The 22,660-nt window shown below is 40.8% G+C and overlaps 2 protein-coding genes across 3 annotated transcripts in view; one reads left to right on the forward strand and one right to left on the reverse strand.

The window, feature by feature from the left end:
- The window catches only part of LOC148894582 (uncharacterized), a 32,388-nt gene extending 30,844 nt beyond the window's left edge, over positions 1 to 1,544 (reverse strand). The window contains exons 1-2 of one of the 2 annotated variants that reach the window (XM_089002885.1): positions 1,442 to 1,544; positions 55 to 246 (exon numbers count right to left, since the gene is read on the reverse strand). In XM_089002885.1, the coding sequence (XP_088859011.1) occupies positions 55 to 246; positions 1,442 to 1,478 (229 nt within the window). In that variant the 5' untranslated portion in view covers positions 1,479 to 1,544. Of the gene's footprint in view, positions 1 to 54; positions 886 to 1,441 lie in introns of those variants that run through there. The other variant, XM_089002884.1, reaches the window with a different exon arrangement.
- Positions 1,545 to 2,228: 684 nt separating this feature from the next.
- On the forward strand, positions 2,229 to 20,633 carry ttll4 (tubulin tyrosine ligase-like family, member 4). The gene is given in 22 exon segments (XM_089002715.1): positions 2,229 to 2,352; positions 6,000 to 6,566; positions 7,686 to 7,701; positions 7,704 to 8,108; positions 8,183 to 8,309; positions 10,520 to 10,599; positions 10,708 to 10,771; positions 12,018 to 12,136; positions 13,023 to 13,133; positions 13,209 to 13,285; positions 13,370 to 13,561; positions 13,643 to 13,725; positions 14,410 to 14,538; positions 14,639 to 14,761; positions 15,638 to 15,736; positions 17,064 to 17,198; positions 17,442 to 17,579; positions 17,658 to 17,754; positions 18,304 to 18,514; positions 19,869 to 19,936; positions 20,019 to 20,089; positions 20,164 to 20,633. Coding segments are annotated over 21 exon segments (3,024 nt in total). The 5' UTR covers positions 2,229 to 2,352; positions 6,000 to 6,026; the 3' UTR covers positions 20,303 to 20,633.
- Positions 20,634 to 22,660: the final 2,027 nt, after the last annotated feature.

Below are 22,660 nucleotides of genomic sequence, written 5' to 3' on the forward strand. Positions count from 1 at the left end.
TGACCAAAATTGAGATGACAGATTATGGTCCTCATAAATCCTTTCATCACTCACCAGTGCGCGGTTCAGAGATGTAGACAACCACGGAGGAAGGAGACAAGTGGGCGAGTCGCCGGCACTCGGCTTCGGAGTGAGAAGAGATGCGGAGACAGTGGTGCAGCCGGTCCCACTGCAGAGATTGCAGGCCTGATCGCACCCAGCGTGCCAGCTGCACCTGAGGCACGCCTTTTGCCATCAACGTTGGCGCTGCCAAGTGGAGGATGAAGATGAGAAGAGAATGTTTCATTGTGCCAGTCAGCTTCTCCCGGTTCTTCGTTTGTTCTGTTGTCCTTGAGCTTTTTCAGATCAATTTTTATTGTCTCTTTATCTTTTTAGTTGTTGTCTCTTGTCCACCCTTCCTCACTTTAAACTTTTTAATTGCCTTTCCTTTTCCCTTGAAATATGACGATTTTCAATCATCCACTTCAAAGTTGGTTCCTTGGGATTTTGACTCCGTTTCCAGACTGTCTAAACTTTCTAAAGTGGGATTCCTGCATCACTTTTGCTCCTTGTATATATCCCGTTTCCCCTCCGTTTTTTTTACCTCTGTAGGCAATGCAAATATAGTTAATATTTGATATTTTGATACTTTTTAGTAATTGTCCTTCTTTGGGAAAACACCTAAGCTTTTATTCCATCTTTCCTTTCCTTAAGGTCTTTGTTTTTATTCTTCTTCTAGATGTTGAAGACAAAATTAGGTTCCACAGTAATTCCAGAACAGAAAAAAAAACTCTTCTGTTGTATTCCTGCCAGGTTCACAAGTAAAGAGGTCATCCGGCAGGAGGATGGTAAAATATTACTTCACCTTCTCTTTGTTTGTTTTTTATCCCAAGCACTTTACTCTTAGTGACTGGACTGTCGCAGCTCTTCAGTTGCCTCTTTATCTCCTCTCCTTCCCTCCCTCTCTCCTCCACTCCCTCTCTCCTTGTCTCTCTCTCTCTCTCTCTCTCACACACACACACACACACACACACACACACACACACACACACACACACACACACACACACACACACACACACACACACACACACACACACACTGTCTCTCTCTCAAGGTTGGACATGATTGAGAAAGAGGAAGAGGGGATCTGATAAGAGAAAGAGAATAGAGGTAGGAAAGGGGCAATAGGTAGATATGAAAATGCATAGGCGGAACAAAGTAAAGTGGTAAATTGACCATATGAAATGAAAGACAGATTAGGGGACAAAGAAATAGACAGTTGTGAGAAAACCAACTTCTTAGGTTAATTGAAGACTCAGAATTATTCTAATGTTTGAATGTGAATGTTTTTTTATTTATACAGTATTTCCCTTGCGATTCACTGGTAACTAGTCCACAGTGTACACCTCTTGGTCAAAATTTCTGTGATAAAGTCAACTGTATACTGTATAATATATACCTTCACGTCTTTGATAAGGTGAGGAGACAGTTGACATTAATCAACAGTCCCTTAGCCAATGAAGATGAGCAATACAATTCTCTCTTAGCAAATAGCAAAGCCGCGAAGGATGAACACTGTTGTCGGGATTAAAATCGAAAAATGTGAATGCGCATGTGCTGAACAAACGATCTTGGACTGTGAATGAAAGCCAAGTGAGACACCGGTAACAGAGAGTGACCATCCTCGTCTCTCGAGAGTCCTCTGCTGGTGAAATTACAGCGGCAGCCACATGCGCCAGCGTTCGTTCACCCAATCCGCAAGTAACTCAAATAGATTAAAAAAATAGTTACTACATAGCTAATAGAGCCAGCCAGCGAACAGATACCGTAAAGCATCACATAAATCTATGGGACTTACAGTTTATTCTTGTGTTGATTAATGTACACTGCCTCGGTGATATAAATAAACGAATGAATGAATGAATGAATGAATGAATGAATGAATGAATGAATGAATGAATGAATGAATGAATGAATGAACTGACGGATGGATGGATGGAAGAATGAAATACTTTTACATAATTTTCTGCCCTTATACTTTTTTGACTAAACAGTTTATTTTCTTTATAATTCGGCTGAACATTTTTGATAGGAACAATCCATAAAAAAAATTAACATCCACACATACATATTTTTTTCTTTTCAAATTTCTGACGTGAGTTGACGTTCGACTAATGGCCGACAGCGCGCCACCGGAAGTCGGATGTAATCATAGCTGCTCCATCACCGTGATGCGTCACTCCGTACCCGGATACATCGGTCAGCCCCTGTCAGAGCCTTGCCATGTAAAAGTGGAGCGAGTCACTCCTCTTGGGGACGAAAGGGGAACTGCCATACAACGTGCTGGCCTCTTTCTCCACGTCCAAGCCGGTAAGTTTGCTCTGATTTTCCCAACCTTTAGAAACGGTCGTGTTTTGCCATTGAATCTTTCTAACGGAGTGACGCTTGTTGCCATGGCGTAACATTGATAAACACACGACTGAATGCTACTACCAAGTGGCCAGCTATCTCCTGATTCTCCTCGAAAAAAAGTCTAATGTACTGGAGTCCGACAAATCTTGCCATTAAATACGACATCTCGTTCATTTTTAGTATATTTGTGCGTCGCAAAGACAAAGCGACATATTCGCCACAAATCAATTGAAGCAAACACCGGGCTAACAAGTCGTTACTTAATGCTAAATTTGTCTTTTGAACTTGTGCTTGGTGCTTTTATTCAGCGAGAGTAAAAATTCGTGTGACTGAACCTGTTTTTATTGCTGCTAAGGCTCTCGTTTATGTTGTATCTGATGTACTCTTAGCAATGTAGTACGTACTGTGCATTTGATGCTTTGTAGTCATCACATGGGATGTGCTCGAACATCGGTGTTTCGTGTAGTTTTTATTCATTGAACACGTGTGTTTGAAATTTGAAATTGGATTGGATTTGCCTTTATTAGTCTCTCAGTGGAGAAATTTACATTTCACAGCAGCAAAGTTATGAAAGAAATGAAAGTAGAAAAGCAAAACATAGGAGCTGCTGGAAAGGCAGCCACTCTCGCGGCGCCGTCTTGAATTCAAAAGAATAAAAAAAACTAAATAACAAATAACATGACAACACAAAGACACAGAGAGGCATTCATTCTTAAGCACTTTCTGTACCCTCTTTGTTACATAAAGCAGTTCCAGATGAAAGAGGAGAGGATCAAAGCGTCTCTTCACCAGTGGATCAGGGACATCATCATGCACGTCGACTACAAGCTAAATGTTGAAAGCAAACACGCAGCTGTGGCATCCATTGACGAAAAGAGATTGTCTCACATCTCCTGTCCCCCATAAATCAGCTTCAATTCCAAGCCGCAACATTTCCACATACGCATCGGCGCTCTGCGCTTACGCTCCTTCCTTCTTATCGCGGGCTCCTCAAGCCATGTATCCATCCAGCCGCAGACTGTCCAACAGCATCGACCTTCCGCTGAACAAAGCGAGGCTGTGAAGATGCTGCCCATTACAGGCGCAAAAAAACCACAATGGCCCCTTTGGTGTCCAGCGATGACATACGAATGGCACCGACATTCCTCCCATTCAAAAACAACACTGGCATATTCATGCTGCCGAAAAGGCGCAACCGCTCAGCACAGTGTCCTCCTTGATGAATGTCACGGTCAAAAATGCTGAAAAACAATCCGTATCCGTTCCACACGACGCATAACAACACAAAGTGACAAAAGAAAACACAAAAACAAGACAAAAACAACAAAAAAAGCAAGGCTCATCAGAGCACCTGCTGACGGCTGCCTACTCGGGCGCCATCTTGGACTCCTTTGCACTGTCAGATGAGCAATAGGTAGAGACAGAGATTAGTTCAATACGATTTTCACCAAATCCAAATGTCCCCAGTTCAAACAAAGACAAACGTGACCTTACTGTTCCAATAGTTTTTGAGCGGGCGAAGTAAACAAACACGCGTGTCGAGGTAAATGACAATTTAGCAATGGTGGTGTAACTGTGTTCGATTGGTTTCAACATCAGCCTCAAGAATTCCATCCAGTTCTCCCCAGAACTGGATGGGTTTCCTCCGTGTATTCCAGTTTGAGGTAAAGTCAACGTTATAGTCAAATATGCTCAATGTGCAACAAACAGCACAGAGAAATTTCTTTCCTCAACCATGGTGCAACGACAGGAGAGAGTAGCCCGTGCGGGTACGCACTACCATCTACGCAACGGTTAACATAAAATGACAAAATAATACTACACAACATGTGAGACACACAGTCATGCAATTTTAACCACCTTTTCTGCATACTTTTTGTTATATGAAGTGCAGTGACGTGCGGCGAGGTTCATTGCTGGTGAGGCACTGACGTCATCAATGACGTCACCGCTCGTCTCTACTTAGTATTTGAACGGTAAATGTGAAAATTCAGCGATTTTGAAAAAAATCCCAAAACGGTGAAGTTAAATGGACAAGAACTTTAAAGTACAAATCACTAAATACATCTAACTGTTTAATTTATTTTTTCATTTGATATTTCCATGACAGCTTTCCATGATGACAGGTGAGGCACTGCCTCACCTGCCTCCACTGACTGCACGTCACTGATGAAGTGGTTATAGATAAAAGAGGTGATAATCGGTGTCCTTTTACCAGTGGATCAGAGAGGTCATGCCGAAAATGTGCACACTTCTGCTACGAGCTAAGTTCGAAAGCAAACAAGAAGCTGTAGCATTTGATGAGAAAAGAGATTGGCTCACATCTCCTGTCCCAGGTATATCTGTTTCAATTCCAAGCAGCAACTCCCATTTCCACATGCGCATCTGCGTTCCGGTGATCCTTTTTTCCTCGTCAGCTCCACAAGCCATCCTTCTATCCAGTCTCAGACTGTCCAACAACACCGACATTTCTGCTCCACAAAATGGGGCCGTGCAAAATGCTAAACTCAAAAACACAAGCACTCCAGGCTGTCCAGTCAAATGATGCCAGCATACACCCAATCAAGATCAGATCTGGTGCACACATGCTGCAGAGAAGACGCAACCACCAAGCACAGATTGTTCTCCTTTGACAAAGGTTGTGGCCCAATAAATAAATATAACAAACTGAAAACAATACAGAAGAGGTCCACATAACGATGTGCATGGCAGGTTAATGGAACACTTGAAATTGTCCATCGGTATAATTGTGAGCACAAATGGTTGTTCCTTTCTGTGTGCTGTGCGATTGGCTGGCAACCAGTTCAGGTTGCCCAAAGTCGGGATAGGCTCCAGTACATCCATGACCCTTGTGAACATAAATGGATTAGAAAATGGATAGATGGAAAAGTGGCCAAGTCAAAGCCTAGATTTGACTCGAAAACAGATCCTCTGGAGTAACTTAAATCGGGCAGTTCAAGCAAGAAAGCCCTTTAATAGGACAGAGTAGAAGCAATTCTGCCAACAAAAGGATGTAAAGGACTCCTCACCAATATCGCTCATGGCTCATATTACTTTTTGCTGCTCGGGGTAAAACAACTTTTTCACAGAGGAACAGGTAGATTTAGGATTTTTGGGGGGTCTTAATAATTTCAATTGGCATTTAAAAACTACATTTAGTATTTCCTTGAGTTGTTTCTGTGTGATTTTTAAAATGGGTTTGATGAACTGAATGATTGTAACATTCAGTGTTTTATTGTTACCGTGTCCAAAGTTGTTTTATTCAATTATTTATTTTTAAATAGCAATCCTGAGAAATATGTCTGTGTAAGCTCTCAGTCGTACAGGAGTGGTTCATCGATGAAAAGGTTTGTTCAGCCGTCATCTGTACTTCTTTCAAAGAAGTACAGATGACGGCTGAAGAAACCTTTCCATCGACTCCTGAGAAATGCTCTGGAAACCATAATACATATTTTATATATATATATATATTACATAATGATGAATTTGGAGTATGTGATTTCGAATCACTTTTGACAGAAAAAAAACGCATTATTTCTTGCCAGTGTATGCAAGGCATGCAAGGATACATCACCTCCACACATCACTCGACTTTGTCTTTGCAGGCATCTGAGCTTGGTTCGCAGTGATGAATGCTGTCGCTCAGCAACACCAAGCAAGAAGTCCATGTCCAAAACAATCTAGGAAGTGCCCAAGTTTATCCAGTTTGGCTGACATCTCCAAAAACCTCAAGTGTATTTTCAAAGGGGAAGAATTTGTCATCATCTCATTTTTGTAGTGCCATGCCGAGCAATAAGTCTCCACCCTAGGACAACGGAACCGCACAAGCCTGCTGTGACATGGCCATGTCAAACAGCGTGTCGGTCCACCTCGACTCAGAGACTGTTGCGGCTGCTCAAGTGCCTTTTCCTAACCAAGAGTACGCCAAACTGCATGTTTCTTCATCTGTTCAGGCGCAAGGGAATGAAACCAAGAGTCAATCCACAGCTGTACCTGTTCATACATTGATGTTTAATGGCATTCCAAGTGCAATCAGGCCAATTGGCAGCAGCTCCCTGGACACAGGTGACCATTCTTCTTCGACTCTCAAAAGGGAAAACATCAATGCCCCGACAGGTGGTACCTTGCAACAAATCCAAGGACATCCTTCTATGCCGATGAACGTTCTTAAGGTACAAAATATCTTTAGCAAAAACTCATTTGCTAGATCCGCACGAATGAATGAGAAAAAGTTCTCCCTTTCGAAGGATCAAAATGATAATTTTCAGCTGACAGTCAGAGCGGTAATAGTCATATGGCTACAAATGGCAAAATAACAAACAACATGCCCCTAACAAAAACGATACCTTTTTAAAGTACCTTATTTTCCTCAATATAAAGCACTTCAGAGTACAAGGCGCATCTTCAACGAATGGCCTATTTTAAAATGTTTTATCTGTAGGGCTCACCGCATTATAAGGCACATTGAATAGATGAGGTGGCCTGCGACTCGCAAGACGGCTCTTGGGCTGGTTCAATGCGGCTCCGAGTTTATCACATGACAAGCGACAATGCTACCTTAGTGGTGCTGACATTCAAACAGGTGTACTGTGTACAGCAGAACTTACAATGTCAGCTTATCATCAATCCTGTTACTTGATTGGCAAAAAGGCAGCCAGTCAGATGACAAATGAATCACCGCGCATGCGCCAACAATGGCGATACGCGCTAAACGAGTCTGCAAAATATCTCAGATTTTAAGCCATGGGTGCCCAGGATATCAATAAGATTTTTCTTTTTACCTTTCCGAAACACTGCAGCTGTAACAAAGCGATTTGCCCAACATTTAAAATACAGTAAAGTCTCGTTATATCGATATCGGATATATCGATAGTCCCGGTTATATCGATACTATTTCTGTGCACGCATGGAGAAAATTACATGCAAACAGGGTCGGATATATCGATAGTCCCGGTTATATCGATATTTTTTCGGACTCCCTTGAATATCGATATAACGAGACTTTACTGTACTACATCCAGAAATCTAAAAATTGATGATTGATCCATGGATAAGGCGCTGCCCAATGCTGTCACGGTGGCCTTGAGTGGGTGGGAGGGTCTGCTCATCATAGCTTTTAGCTTTTTACTAAGATGAAGTCAAGACCTTGGGAAATTATGATGTTATTTGTCTCCTTGCAGGAGAAAATCGAACTGCAAAAAATGCTGAGGTTTATTGAACATATTGAACATAAAAATGTGAAAGAGACATTTCTGGTACAAGAACTCATTTTGGTTGTTTTGTCTTCTTAGCTTGAAACTGCAGAACTCCCTCCACGCTTTCAGTGCCTTTGGTCTGCCTTACTCCTTTTGAAGACCCAGGAACAACAAATATGGGAAAGGATATCTCTTGCCTTGACACCAAAGTGGAAATGAGCAAGACTTTTCCGTTGACTTACTGTAACCAGCGGAACTCTGCAGCAAAGTTCAGTCACATGAACAGCCATGCTAAATCAGCTAGAGTCAACAATCCCATTCAAGTTATTGATGTTTGTCCGCCAACGATTAGTATTAAGCCTCTAACATTAGTGGCTTTGGATTCAAACATGAAATCCCCACAAAGTGCACAGGATGGAAAGAGAACCGTATTGAGGAACCTCAGTGGTTACTTGCCAAATGGCCTAAATGCAAGTGCCACACCAAGTGATCTGCCCGGACCGCAGGACAACCTCCCAGGTAATCAAAATCACACCAGCTTTGTAGATTTAATTCATGTGGATAATATTCTTCACCTCTGCCCTGTTCCTCAGGTGCTCTGATGGGCTCTGTGACCACCAAGATCTCCGCCATCCACCTGACCAAGCAGTCACCAACCGCCTCTGTTTCAACTTTGAGCTTGTCCTCCACTCCCTCTCAATGTGAAGCCAGAGATGTCAGGTAATATCATAAGATCAACACATATTTTGTCTTCCACATTCGTCACAACACCCTGGACTGTTCTTATTTATTTTTTAGTGTATCTCACAAATATGCCATGTATCAAATTACGCTTCCTTTTACGCATCCTTGAATTTACCAGTTCAAATTGCTCTTTGAAGCAAACATCAGGGATGAGAATTTTCCGCCGATCGACGGATTTCCGACTTTTTCAGACCAAAATGACCGTTCTCCAGAAAATGTGTGCGCAGTGTTCCAATCGCCTGCCTTCCGTAGAGTCTCGGTTGCCGTGTGTGTGTGTGTGTGTGTGTGTGTGTGTGTGTGTGTGTGTGTGTGTGTGTGTGTGTGTGTGTGTGTGTGTGTGTGTTTGAGGGGGGGCACAATCACAAGCAAATACTGGCACAAGCACGACTATCATATACTGTACTTGAGCTCCTCCCTCGTAGTGTAAATATCTGCGTTTTGCAACATAAACATTAAAACGTGTTTGCGGCAGATGACTCGATTGTACAACCGAGTTTTGCTGTATAATGACACTATTGGTTTAGCAGTAAATTGCCATGCTTTCCCCATCAGTTTTCACAAGCCCCTTAGCATCGTAGTGTAACTCAACAGTTAGCTGGTAGTAATGGCGCGTGAGTCATAGGTAGACAGCGTGAACTACTCAAGCGACATTGTGTATGATAGCGAAAGTGTTAGAAAAGAAGGATGAAGATCGAGCGAGGGAAATTAACAAGAGTGCTGGGATCCAAAACTGTTTTGGATGGGCATGGTTGGAAAGAAGTTGGAAATGAAGGATGAAGCATGAAGAAGACATCAGCAAACCTTACTCACAGCAAAAGCATAAAGCTAGACTGACTGTTCTGGAGATGATGGTGAAGAAAAGGAAGCAAACAATTGAACATTTTGAATGACAATCGCATTGTACATATGTATATATTTGTATATAAATTATTCTTAGAAATGCTAAAAACTTTGATTTTATTACATTATTGAAGAGAAATATGGATATGGCAGCCTAGAGCATATGTGGTAAGGTATTTTTATTCTGAAACTGTGCTTTATCTGTACACTTTCAAGCATTTACATCCTAGATCCTATGATACTATATTATGTTTAAATTGATAATATAATGATGTATACATATTGAAGAATAAAAATTCATTCAGAAGTGTGGCAAATGGTGAAACTATTTCATAAACTTTACAACGCACAAATGCAATATTTGAAGCATGGCAAAAAATGAAACGGATATAACAATTTTGCCATACTGATAGCCCACCAAACAAAGGACTTTATTTTTTCCAAATACAGTTGAATTTCAGTGATGAAGGTAATGGTTTTGTGGTTATTAAATTGCTAAAGTCCCCCCAGACCCCTGCCTTTTTTGCAGACTATTTCTCATTTGTCATTCTCATCCCTGAAACATGCGAATGCAGAAAAAAATCAGTTTTGATAAATATAATTTACCATATTTTCCATACAGTCAGGCACACCTATAAGCATTCCATTTTCTCAGTGCGCCTTATTCATCTATCCATCTATAAGCCACATCGGCTTATAGCTGATTTCTTGGATGCAGTATTTAAAATGTTCTGTAAAGCTCTTTGTTATAGCTGCCACATTTGTGAAAGCTCTGTTTAAATAACTTAATTATTTACTTTTTTGTAGCTCCACCTCGTGTATGCAGAATGCAACGCAGCCATTTTGAAACTTCTATACACCTCATAATGTGATGCACAGTTTTGATAATGGGTCAATCTTTGATTGTGCACCTTACCATGCAAAAAATACAACTATCGGCTACGAGATGTTAAAATTGGATTTTAGCATCTCGGAAGCAAACAAAACATGTTTGGCTACTGTACAGTGTTGGAGTTTTCAAGACCTCTGCAAAATATGTGGAGTTTTAACATTTCTTCTCATAGGGATGAAAAAAATGGAGCGTCATCAAACAATTCTTTGTACAAGAACATGGAACCTTCAACACGGAAAAATTACTGTTGAAGATTCAGCGACTATGGATTGAGAAAAAAATAATACTATGGCCCATCCATCCATTGAAATCAGCCTTATTTGCTTCCTATGTTGCATTCTTAAAAGCATGATTATTGCCAACACTAGAACATCAGAACTATTCCCCACGAAAAGCAAAAAGTCACTGGCTCCCATTAAAATTTGTTTATCAAAACTGTACTTTTGTCTTCCAGCTCCAACTGTGACATGCAGGTGGATTGCAGCGTTGAGGAGGAGCTGCCTTACGAGTTGGAGATTGCGTGTAGCGATGATGGTAAAGTCGTTGCTGCTCAAATGCTTGTGATGGAATTGCTTGTCTTTTCTCAAGTAGCGCCATCATATCACCTACAATCTGCTGACTGATTTTAAGTTTCTTTTCCAGATTGTTCCGAGTCGGCTTTTGTCAACAGTACTTCATCCACTCCATTGCAAGTGCATCTGTCTGGGTGAGGTGTTCCAAATGCATAAACACACAGTCACACAGGATTACAAAAGTTTGGTATTTTTCATTGTCGTTTGTTTTATTTACATTTTACATTTTTCTTTTTTATTATTATTCAGTTTTACTTTTTAATAGCAAGTTTGTTATTCTTATTCGGTATCTGCTGTTACTGTATCTGTACCATAGTTATTTTCAAGGTATTGCATACAACAAAACCAATACCACGGCCCCCCTCTTGTCCAGAACTCTGGACACTTCCAAGGACATATCTGTTGTTTTGAAATAGTTGTTTTTGAAGTACATTTCAAAACAATTATTTTGATATGATGCAGTGGGACATTAGGGCAATTCCAGATTAAACATGATTTGCAGCATGAGAAAAAAGTATTGATTAATCACATTAATCTGTGGATTTTAATGCCCATTTTACTTCTAAAACTAAGAAACAGCTTGCACTCCGTCTTTCTTTGAAAAGAGCAAACGTCCTTGAGGATCCTTTTGAATTACGGTGTGGTCATTGAACAGACACTTGTTTGTAGTATCTAATTGGCACTTACGGATATGTGTACATGTCATTGAAAGGGGGGGCTTCGATAACAAATCCACGCATCCATCAGTTCCCGTGTCCATTCTCTTTGCCGGCATTGTTTGATGAAAGCAGCAGAGTGCAGTGGAAAGCTCTACTGCATTGTGCCCTACATTGTTGTCACTTGACTGTACAAGTGTCCACCAAACACTCGTAGGTGCTTCTCCCCAAATTGGCTCACCCTCCATTGTCGGCTTTGTGGCCATTTAGTAAACCCGCAGGCCACTGCGCTCGCCCGAGAGCAGGATCTCATGCAGGTGTAGCAAATGTACTTTAGCTGCCTCGAGAGCGAGAAGCGAAAATCCACTCTTCCTTCTTCCGTTCATTTAACTTCACCTTCTATATGACTGTCATGTGAGTACTTTCTCTTTCGATTTCATTTTTGATTGGATACCTTTCTCTTGTTGGCGCATATCGCTCTTTTGATGGGATTGCAAGTTTGTGCCTAATTGATTTGCATTCCCACATTATATTTCGCTTGGGGCACATCTTCTCATCAGCCGTCACATTTCAGTACATTCAATGAGATCCAATAGAAGTGCATGTATCCATAAATTCCGGCTATTGACATTGCTTAACAATGTCACTTAATTGTCATTTTCCACTGAATATTTTCAGACTATAAATAAAATGTTATTTTTTAATGTTCTTCTCTGTCTTACAGTGTTGAAGAGCCAATGTTGTTGGAGGTGGAGGGAAATGAAGTGAAGAAACCGGCTCTCATTCCGAGCCTGTTCTCACTCTTTCCTGCCACACTGTATTTCAGTACTGCCAATGAACAAGGTATGCGTTCACACTCAAATGCACATTCTAAACCCAAAACTGAAATGTCCCACTTGATGACCTCACCACTTTAAAGCGCATACATGAACTATTTTAAAGCCGTGAATTTCTATGTTCAACAAGTGACTCTACTAACATTTTACCACAGTTTGCTGAATTGTTCACCCTTGGAAAATGTCCCTTGTGTCTTGTATGAGTGTACTCCTACCATTTCCATTTGTAAAGACATTCTGATTTTTTTTTTAATGCTGAAAACCTCTTAATGCACCCTGTAACCTGAGAACATACGCTGTCCACTGTAATAACCGGCATCCCTAAAATTGTGTTGGTTTTTTTAAGAGCGGTTGTCATTTATTAGCATAAAGTATTCTGTAACTTTGTTTTTCAGCCTTCAAATTCAAGTTTCTTTGCATAGTTTTTATCATCATGAAATTGGTCTCTTGTCCCAAAATTGACGAATGCCATGAAATCTGGCATAAAATGGAAAACTGAAAATTTTCAAATGCAAGGCTTAGAATAAAACCCATTTACCCCAAATGTGTATGATTCAAGTACATAGAGTATTTTTTAAAATTATTTTGTGCAATTCCAACTGGCCCAATAGTGGCCATAGTAGCACCAAAAGCACCTATCATGACATGAAAACAATCTCTCAATGAAGTTTTTGTACTGACTGCATGCCTCTAAGGAGGTTCTTGCACGCTATTCAAGATACATTTGCTTTTATCGAGTTTTGACGAGGACTATGATTCCTGGAGACACTGACCTGATGTCACCACACTGTTTTCTGTGACTCTGTTTATATGTTTCACAGAGTGACTTATTTGTTTGCACCTTGTTTCTCCCATCACTATAGTCTTTATTTTATTGTTGTTGTGTCATGCAGTTGAAATGCTGCCTAAAGAGCAAGCGCGACTTTTAAAGTGGAAGATTACCACCGTGACGCCCAATGTTGTGAAAAATGCAATCGCTAGGTCACACTTCGTCCACACCAAGAGTAAGTTATCTAAAGTGCATTTGTTGTGTAATTTTTTTCACAAGATCAAAATACTTAGCGGTGAATATCTGATAGAAAGCCATGATTGGTTGGGCTGCTGGGGCCACCACATGAAGTCTCCTTGTTTCAAGACTCTTCAAGAGCACCAGAAGGTGAAAACGTGACAGAGTCATTCACTGAAAAAGGTTTTGTTTTTACCACTCAACTCAATTTTGCTTCTTTCTGGCGATTCCTAGTTGAACCATTTCCCCGGAACATTCCAGATTGGCAGGAAGGACCGACTGTGGAAAAATCTGTCCAAGATGCAGAATCGCTTCGGCAAGCAGGAGTTCAACTTTATCCCACGCACCTTTGTCCTTCCTCAGGACATCCTGCAACTACGCAAGGTCTGGAAGGACGGGTCCAGACAAAAGTGGATCATCAAACCGGTAAATTCACACTTCATTTTGATCAAGTCTTTCCCCCGCAACTGTGGACATTTTTTAACGGGATTTCTTATTTCCCGATAGCCTGCCTCAGCAAGAGGAGTGGGAATTCAGGTCATTCACAAATGGAGCCAGATGCCACGCAAGAAGTCACTACTGGTCCAGAAGTAATGAGTCGTGAAGTCATGGGGTTGACAAAAGTCTTGGGATACTGATTTTAAGTAGTTATTTCAGGGTTTGCATGACAAACTCCCTATAATCCAATCCAATCCAATAAATGCCTCGAAATGGGCTGCGCAACTACCTACACAAAGCGATTCGATACGATTCTCGAGACATGGGCTATGATACGATGTAAACATTTTCTGATTTGAAAATGTTCCAATTCGTTTCAATTTAGTGGGATTACAATTCTATTTGATATGGTATGGCTGAAACTTTTGTCATGTTTCGTCATGTGTGAAGTTTTCCAAAGCCCGAACGAATCAATGAATTAATTAATTTCAAAGAAACTAAGACAACACTAAGAACCAACAAAATCAAATACATTCAATGTGTACATCTCTCAAAGAAGACAATACTGTACCTCTGTTGCTCAATGGATGAGGCAGGATGTGACTTAAGGATGCAACGATTTTAGTGTCACAATTGGACCTGTCAAATCAAAACCCATTTTACAAATCAAATTGAATTTTGTTGCACCACTGATCATCAGAATAATGAGAATTATTTTGCTATTCTCATTTATAATTAAATCTGGAGAGCCTTTACGTATTTCCCATTACTATTGTCCATTTTAAAAAAGTGTCCCTGTTTTTCTTCCAATGACAAACATAAGTGTTTTTTCCCAGGTATCTTCACAAGCCCTACCTCATCAGTGGTAACAAGTTTGACCTGCGCATCTATGTCTATGTGACATGTTATGACCCGCTCAGAATCTACATCTTCTCAGATGGATTGGTCCGCTTTGCTAGCTGCAAGTCAGTCTTCATAAACCATTTACAGTGACATTTTACTGATATCTGGAAATTGTACAGCAGACGACAAATTATTGACACTTGACGTTTTCTCCCTCCGTAGATATTCATCCTCCATGAAGACGCTGAGTAACAAGTTCATGCATCTGACCAACTACAGCGTCAATAAGAAGAATTCGGATTACCAGGCAAACAGCGACGACAAAGCCTGCCAGGGACACAAATGGTAACTCAAAATGGCAGTCGAGTTGAAAGTTACTATTAGGGCAATTCGCTCATTAATAATGACCCTAACAGTTACGTCTGGGACACCAAACTAATTCTAATCAGGTCAAAAAGTTTCCATTAATTCTGTTATTTGGAACAGAGATCTAGAAAAAAAAAACATTGTTTTCTCCTTTTACGTCTTAACGCACTTTAGACTGATATGAAATCATATATTCTAATTTAATTTGTGTGTGCATTTTATTGCAGATCTACTTGACTAATTTTATGCCCGCAAAAATGTATTTTTGTTTGCAATGGAAATGGTTAAAATAGTTTTGGTGTCTCTTTCAACCTTGAGCATGGGTGCCCAATTGTTTTAGACCAGAGAGCTACTTTTCAAGCTGCCAACCTCCCACCATTTTTTACGCACACACAAACGCACGCGCTAAGCTGTCCAAAAGCCATCACGGACCCGAGCATGAATGAAACTACAAAACTAAGCTAGACACAACAAAACGGAGTTCATAAAAAGGAAATCAATGCCTATCTTAGTGGGACAGCTGACACAGGGAGCCAGCGACACACTTTCTGTAGCATAAGTGCAGAAACTTTACCATCGTAGCTGACGTGCACTGTGGTGCTGCAGATTCCCATTCTGTGACAGTGCCAACAGCAAATTGCAAATTAAACAAACTTTGAAGGAGAATGAGTGAAAGAAGAGAAATATCTTAATAGCTCTGATAATACTTAATATATAATAGCAATAACACGACCACACCTCGCGGTTGACCACAATCGGCTGGTTGGGTGCTCTTTCCCTAGATGAAATAAGAAAAAAAAGTATTATTTCCTGTATATTTTGGGAAATAACATGAGTGAACTTGTATATTTTCAGGACTGTGAAGGCCTTGTGGCAGTATCTTGGCTCCAGGGGAGTTAACACCACCTTGATTTGGGAGAAGATTAAGGACATTGTTATCAAAACAGTAATTGCGTAAGAATGAATTTTTGTTTTGTTTTACTTGAGTTTGTAGTGTATAATACACAGTGACTATCTATCCTACGTACCTCCGCCGTTGCATTTTCCATCCTCCTATACATTATACACACCCTACAATTGCGTGTAGAAAATTGACGTACTATTCGCATGGTAATTTCAGAGGGGAAATCATAGGCTCCAGCACTTTCCGCGACCCTAATGAGGATTAAGCGGCCGGGAAAATGGATGGATGGAAGTCATAGTTCCCTTTCTTTGTTTTGCTTTGAGACTAAGTCACAAAGACAACCCTGGATCACAATAGATCTCACAAAAACAAGAAGAATGGAAAATACCACGTTTCCTCATAGATTTCGAAGATGACAGAGGCGAGAGTACTGTAATGTCCTTAATGGCCTTACATCAACAATCACTTGCTTTGGAATATATTTCTTGCCTCATGGGACACCCAGTTTTTAAAAATGGGGGTGAGGGGGTATTATTTCCGGCTGTTTTTAGAAAACTCACACTGTTGCGATAGTTGTTGTCAAGGCATTTTTCTGTGTGAGTTTGAAATGTGCTAGTCTGCATTTTAACAGCACAAATTTATGTTTTCTCATTTACAACAGATTATTTTCTTACAGACAGTGGCGCTTTTAGGTGTTCAATTACCTTACATGTCTCGGCGTGTACCTCCGCCTTCGTCACAGTTTCACGGATGTTGTTGTGACGCGCCTTTTTATGTTTTTCCTTGCCTTATCCCTATGTAAATAATAACAGTGAAAATAATCAAACCATGCAACATGCATTGCCTCTATTTGCACACATTTGCTGTCGTGTAATAAATACAGAGAGAGAGAGTATATGGTTGCTAGGGGACCGGGCCCGATGAATGAACCAATCAATCTGCATACCTGTCGCATCACCGGATACATACCCCTTCTGTATCTTGCCATTCAAACTTGAAGCCGCCATTATAGACATCAGATTCCCTTTCCTTTACCCAACACTGCACCTGCATAGAAATGAATGGGGGAATATCCTGCCATTCAAAATGAATGGGACGAGCGCCACCTAGGCGGACGGACGAGGTACTGCAACACTTTTAATTAATTTTTTTAGCACCTGCATAGAAATGAATGGGGGAATACCCTGCCACCCCTTACAATTTGACAATAATTCATCGTTTTCCTTCCTCCAAAGTCAAATATGCCAAGTCTGACATACATTGGTCGATTTTTGATGAGATTTTAATTTAACATAGTTTACATGAGAAATGACTTGACTTTAAAGATTGCTGTGTTGCATTTGGATGACTTACTGGCTTCCTCGTGTATCTCTTCAGGTCAGAACCATACGTGAACTCTCTGCTCAGAATGCATCTGCGTACACCTTATAGCTGCCACGAGCTGTTTGGCTTCGACATCATGCTAGATGAAAACCTCAAACCCTGGATCCTAGAGGTCAACATTTCACCAAGGTAACCAGGGCACTGTATTTATGTCACGTGCGCGCACGCACACACACACACACACACACACACACACACACACACACACACACACACACACACACACACACACACACACACACACACACACACACACACACACACACACACACACACACACACAAAGTGCCATTGTGACTATACAAAGAGTGCACAGGTTCATCAATGAATTACCAAGCTTCTGTGCTGAACATTTTTGTTTCCGTCGTGCAGCCTCCATTCCAACACAGCACTGGATGTTTCCGTCAAGGGTCAAATGGTTCGGGACCTCTTGAACCTGGCAGGCTTTCGTATCCCTCATCAAGAGGATGTTGTCGCTGCCAGTGGAAGCACCTCCAGCTCCAACAGCAGGTACGGGGAGGGGAACACGCAACAAAAAGGACTTGTTCAAGTTAAAATGTAGACTGATAATTTTGCCTTTGTGTATAGCCTGTGTGGCGTTACCAAGGACACGAGCAATGTAGAGGTGTCCGTTGACGAAAAGGTTAAACGGGCCTTTTACCTCAAACAGCGCTTTGCTGACCAGGTACACAACAACACTAAGCGTTACATGAAAACAAGAAAGAGGAAAACAGCTCAACATTTGTGTACCAAAGCATCCAATCATACACAGCATATAACCACTGAAAAGTTTGGAAACACATTGAAATTCAAATGTTCAACACATTAATAGATCAACAAATTCAAGCCATTAACTGATTGTTACTATGATAAAACATATTCTGCTCAATCAATATTGCATTACAATGTCAATGACTTAAGTATTCATCTACAATTTAGGAAGTGTTTAATGATCAAAAACACTGAATTGTTCGTGCTTCCAAACTTTTGATTTGGACTATTTTGGTGCCAAATAATTTCATCTATGTTGACATCTCTTTTTATTTTATTTTGTATTTGTGTGTGTGTATGCGCACACGTGTGTGCCTGTTTTGAGACCAAAGGTGTCAAACTCAAGACATTCGAACCACAAGCCATCGTGAATGTGCTAAGCACTAATCATGCGGCAAATGTGCTAAGCAGTTGTAAATTGCAACTCTCCAATAGTGTATTTAAATGTTCTTTCTTCCGCTAGAGCATCCTGGCGACAGTGTTGGATGTTTTGACTCCCAATGATGTCCGTGTGATCGCCGAGAGCGAAGACGAGTTGAGCCGTCGTGGAGAGTTTGAACGCATTTTTCCGTCAGCATCGTCATCCAGATACCTGCCCTTCTTTGAGTTTCCGCGGTACCTCAGTATCGTCTTGGACCATTGGGAACGCAAGTACTGCAACAACAGGACAAAAGGTTTGTTAGTGCATTTTATGATGAACCATCAATTGTGAAAGCTTTGCTTGTTTGAGTCAAGAGAATTGAAAATCAACATTTTGCCCCCCAAAAAACAAATACAAATAGAAATAATCAGCTATGGGGTTGCCACCATCATGAAATCATGTACTGTATAACGTAAGAAGACGCTCTTCTCAGAAATGGAGATATAACCGGGACTATCGATATATCCGACCCTGTTTGCATGTAATTTTCTCTGTGCGTGCATAGAAATAGTATCGATATAACCGGGACTATCGATATATCCGATATCGATATAACGAGACTTTACTGTGTGTATATATATATATATATATATATATATATATATATATATATATATATATATATATATATTATGTTTTGATATAAAGCTTACGTGCATGTGTTCTGTGTGATTGCTCGCTCTGGAGAGCACACGACTTTTCACATTGTAAAGATGCTGTGGAAGAGAGATATCCTACACAAGAGTGACAGTGGAACGGTGACGTCTCTGGATGGAGGGATAAAGAATTCGTGGAATTGGGCATGCTTAGAAAAACAGGTCGACGGATGCCCGCTTTCAGATTTCATATTGAAACATAAAAATCCAGGGAAAGCCCTTTACAGTCTTTGCGGTGGAAAAGTGATCAAGTATGGTGGCAAGGGTTGGCTGTCACTCAAACAGCATTGTGGGGGAAGCAAACATGCAGAGAAAAAAAGCTTTTTTAAAGGACAACCGACGTCTCAGGACAAGTTGTGTCCATAATTTGTAAAATGGCTTCAAATGACTTCTACTGAGCGTATTTTACAAAGATTCCGCCACATATAGCTATATTTTACGTTTTAAGACTTGCGCTGAATATTCAGGAGTCTTGTTTTTGAGTTGGTGACGAGTCCGTACGTGACGTCACTAAAGGACCACCCTTTACCGTAAAAAAGACGCATTGTAGCGGTCCTTCCATCACGTCAATGTATTTTGCTGTACATGTTTGGTCTGAGGACCTCGTGTTGCACCAAAAGTCACCAGAAGGCCAGAAGACGGCGTCCAAGCGCCATATAAGGAATGTATCAGCCTGTGTAAACGGAGGTGGCCACAGGATGTCGCCTATTGTGCCTCTTTTTTTGGGTGAGAGATTTTTCCCCAATGTTGCCTCAAAATGGCACAAATAAATTCTTTAATCGATTGCAAACATGTATGCTTTCCTCTTCAAACTATTTGAATCATATTCCTAACTGGATGTGTAACAAGAAAGCATATTCTCCGAATCTGAAGCCAATTTTTTGATTCACTAGCAATGCAAGACGTCTTTAACTGAAAAAAGTCTGGGTTGATGTCACGGGCTGTGTACAGGTATCGATCTGCTCAGGCCTTTGTGTCAGAAAGGAGTCCACCTTGGCACCAATGATCCTGCTCACATGGTAAAGAACCCGACCGCGTTGATCTCTCTGAACACACGCTGAATCTCAAATGCTAAACCTCCGCATTCGTTTACCTACCCAGTGGTCCAGGTGTAACTACATTTCCAAATTGGAACACCACATAGAAGCACCAGTCAACCTTTCGAAATCCAGGTGTGTACATTGACAGACGTGTCCTCCCCACAATTGAAAACTGCAATTGAAAGGTAAATGCTCTCATCTTCCAGGGTGGAGGTCATCCATCCGCACCAGTCAGACCACATGAACATGGATGAAGATTCAGACGGCGATGTCTTTGTTCCTAGTCCACCCGATTTGCAAACTCCCAGATCCAGCGCCAGTGCCAGTCCTCAACTCGGTTTGTGAGGCCTCCTCACGTCCACAACACACTCAGGGTCTTCGACTGTCTACTGTTAATGACTTCACCATGGATAATCTCATAACAATTCTGACCAATTGATGATAACTGTTGGTTGATGGTACCTTCAAATCAATAAATAACATTCTATTTTGACAGGCTATTACAGACATGGGCAACTCTGGTCATTCATGTTTTTCTTCTCCAACAGAGCAGATTCAAATTAACAGGATTTGTGTCATCAGGTAGCTTGCTGACTGTAAAGTGTCCTTGACAGTTTTGAAAGGTGCTTATAAATGAAATGTATTCTTATTATAAAATAGATTATTATTATTTGAATCCTGTGTGTTGTATGAAGGCAACCTCGAAAACAGTCATTGAACCTGCTACTTGAACGACTATGTCAACTTGTTGGAGTAATGCTTGACTTTAAAGGACGACCAACACCTTTTTTGTTACCTAACTGACATCAGAAAAACGTTTAGGACGTTTAGTTATAGGATCTAAAATACCCAAAACACGCAGGCTGATATTTTTAGTCAAATGCAAAACACCAATAAAAATGGGTTAAGGTGTCCCAAAACTACTTCAAAATGACCTTGGAGATGCAGAGTTTCAGAAGGTCCCGCTCCCTTGTTCATGACGTCACGCCAGGACGTCTTGCCTTGCTCTAGAATCAAAACAATGGCTTCAGATTCGGACAAGATGCTTTCTTGTTACTCATCCAGTTATGAATATGATTCAAATAGTTCTGAAGAGGAAAGCATAAATGTTTGCAATTGATTAAAGAAGTCCTTCCGTATCAATTCGAGCCGTCAGGACTCCAATGTAGAGTCTCAGAAAATACACAAGATGGCGCCCAAGCTCTGTTGGAAATGGGCTGATTTGTCTGCTGGGAATTTGCGTGAACTAGTCTCGAATAGTAGTGGTGCAAACCATAATGATTTACCATCGCGTTATTTATGTTTTCCTTTTAAGTTCACCATCAACACGGATCAACACAAAGTTTTCAGACCAAACAAAGTACCCAAAATGTATTGTGTGTCGCTTTCTAGGTCAGGGGCGTTCCAGACGTGACGTCACGTCAGGCATCGTCATCAACTCGAAAACAAGACTTCCTGAATATTCAGCGCGAGTCTTAAAACGTAAAATATAGCTATATGCGATGGAATCTTTGTAAAATACACTCAGTAGAAGTCATTTGAAGTGATTTTACAAATTATGGACACAACTTGTCCGGAGGCATCGGTTGTCCTTTAAGGTTTGTGTAACGACACAAAATGCAGTCTGTCGAATGCATTGATGAACCAACTGCATGGTTCCCTTCCGACCACTTTTTAGTGTGTGCTATCAGGAGTAAGATGTTTACATTTGATATGATTTGCTGACACCAAGGCAGGTTCCTGCGGGAATTACTTTTGTAACTGGCCTGTTGCGACTTTTAATTATACTGTATCCCTTAAAGGACAACCGACACCATTTTTTTTTTCCTAACTGACATCACAAAAACATTTTATAGCATCTAAAATACCCAAAACACGCAGGCTGATATTTTTAGTCAAATGCAAAACACCAATAAAAACGACTTAGTCTGGTAAAACTGCAAAAAATTGAGCTGTGAATTGGGGATTTTCAGAAAGTCTCGCCCCCAGTTCGTGACGCCACGCCAAGACGTCTTGCCTTGCTCGAGAATCAAAACAATGGTTTCAGATTCGGAGAAGATGCTTTCTTGTTACTCATCCAGTTATGAATATGATTCAAATAGTTCTGAAGAGGATAGCATACATGTTTGCAATCGATTAAAGAAGTTCTTCTGTATCGATTCGAGTCGTCTGGACTCCAATGTAGCGCCCAGAAAATGCACAACATGGCGCCCAAGCTCTTTTGGAAAAGGGCTGATATGTCTGCTGGGAATTTGTGTCAACTCCTGTATGGTGTTACCGCAATTGGTAGTCTTGGTGCAACACACAATGATTGTTGCGTTATTTATGTGTTTTCCTTCTAATTTCGCCATCAACACGATTTTTTCAGACAAAACAAAGTACCTAAAATGCATTGTGTGTCGCTTTCTTGGTCAGGGGCGCTCCTGACCTGACTTCACGTCAGAAATTGTCATCAACTCGAAAACAAGACTTCCTGAATATCCAGCGCGAGTCTTAAAACGTAAAATATAGCTATATGCGGTGGAATCTTTATAAAATGTGCTCAGTAGAAGTCATTTGAAGTCATTTTACAAATTATGGACAGAACTTGTCCAGAGGTGTCGGTGTCCTTTAACTATCATCTCCAGAAATTAGCGGTTGAGGGCAAGGATCGACTCTACTTTCAACCAAGGCAGGTTCCTGCGGAAATGACTTTTGTAACTG

The sequence above is a fragment of the Hippocampus bargibanti genome, linkage group LG08, assembly GCF_051943395.1.
Source record: "Hippocampus bargibanti isolate YZ-2025 linkage group LG08, ASM5194339v1, whole genome shotgun sequence".
Classification (NCBI taxonomy): domain Eukaryota; kingdom Metazoa; phylum Chordata; class Actinopteri; order Syngnathiformes; family Syngnathidae; genus Hippocampus; species Hippocampus bargibanti.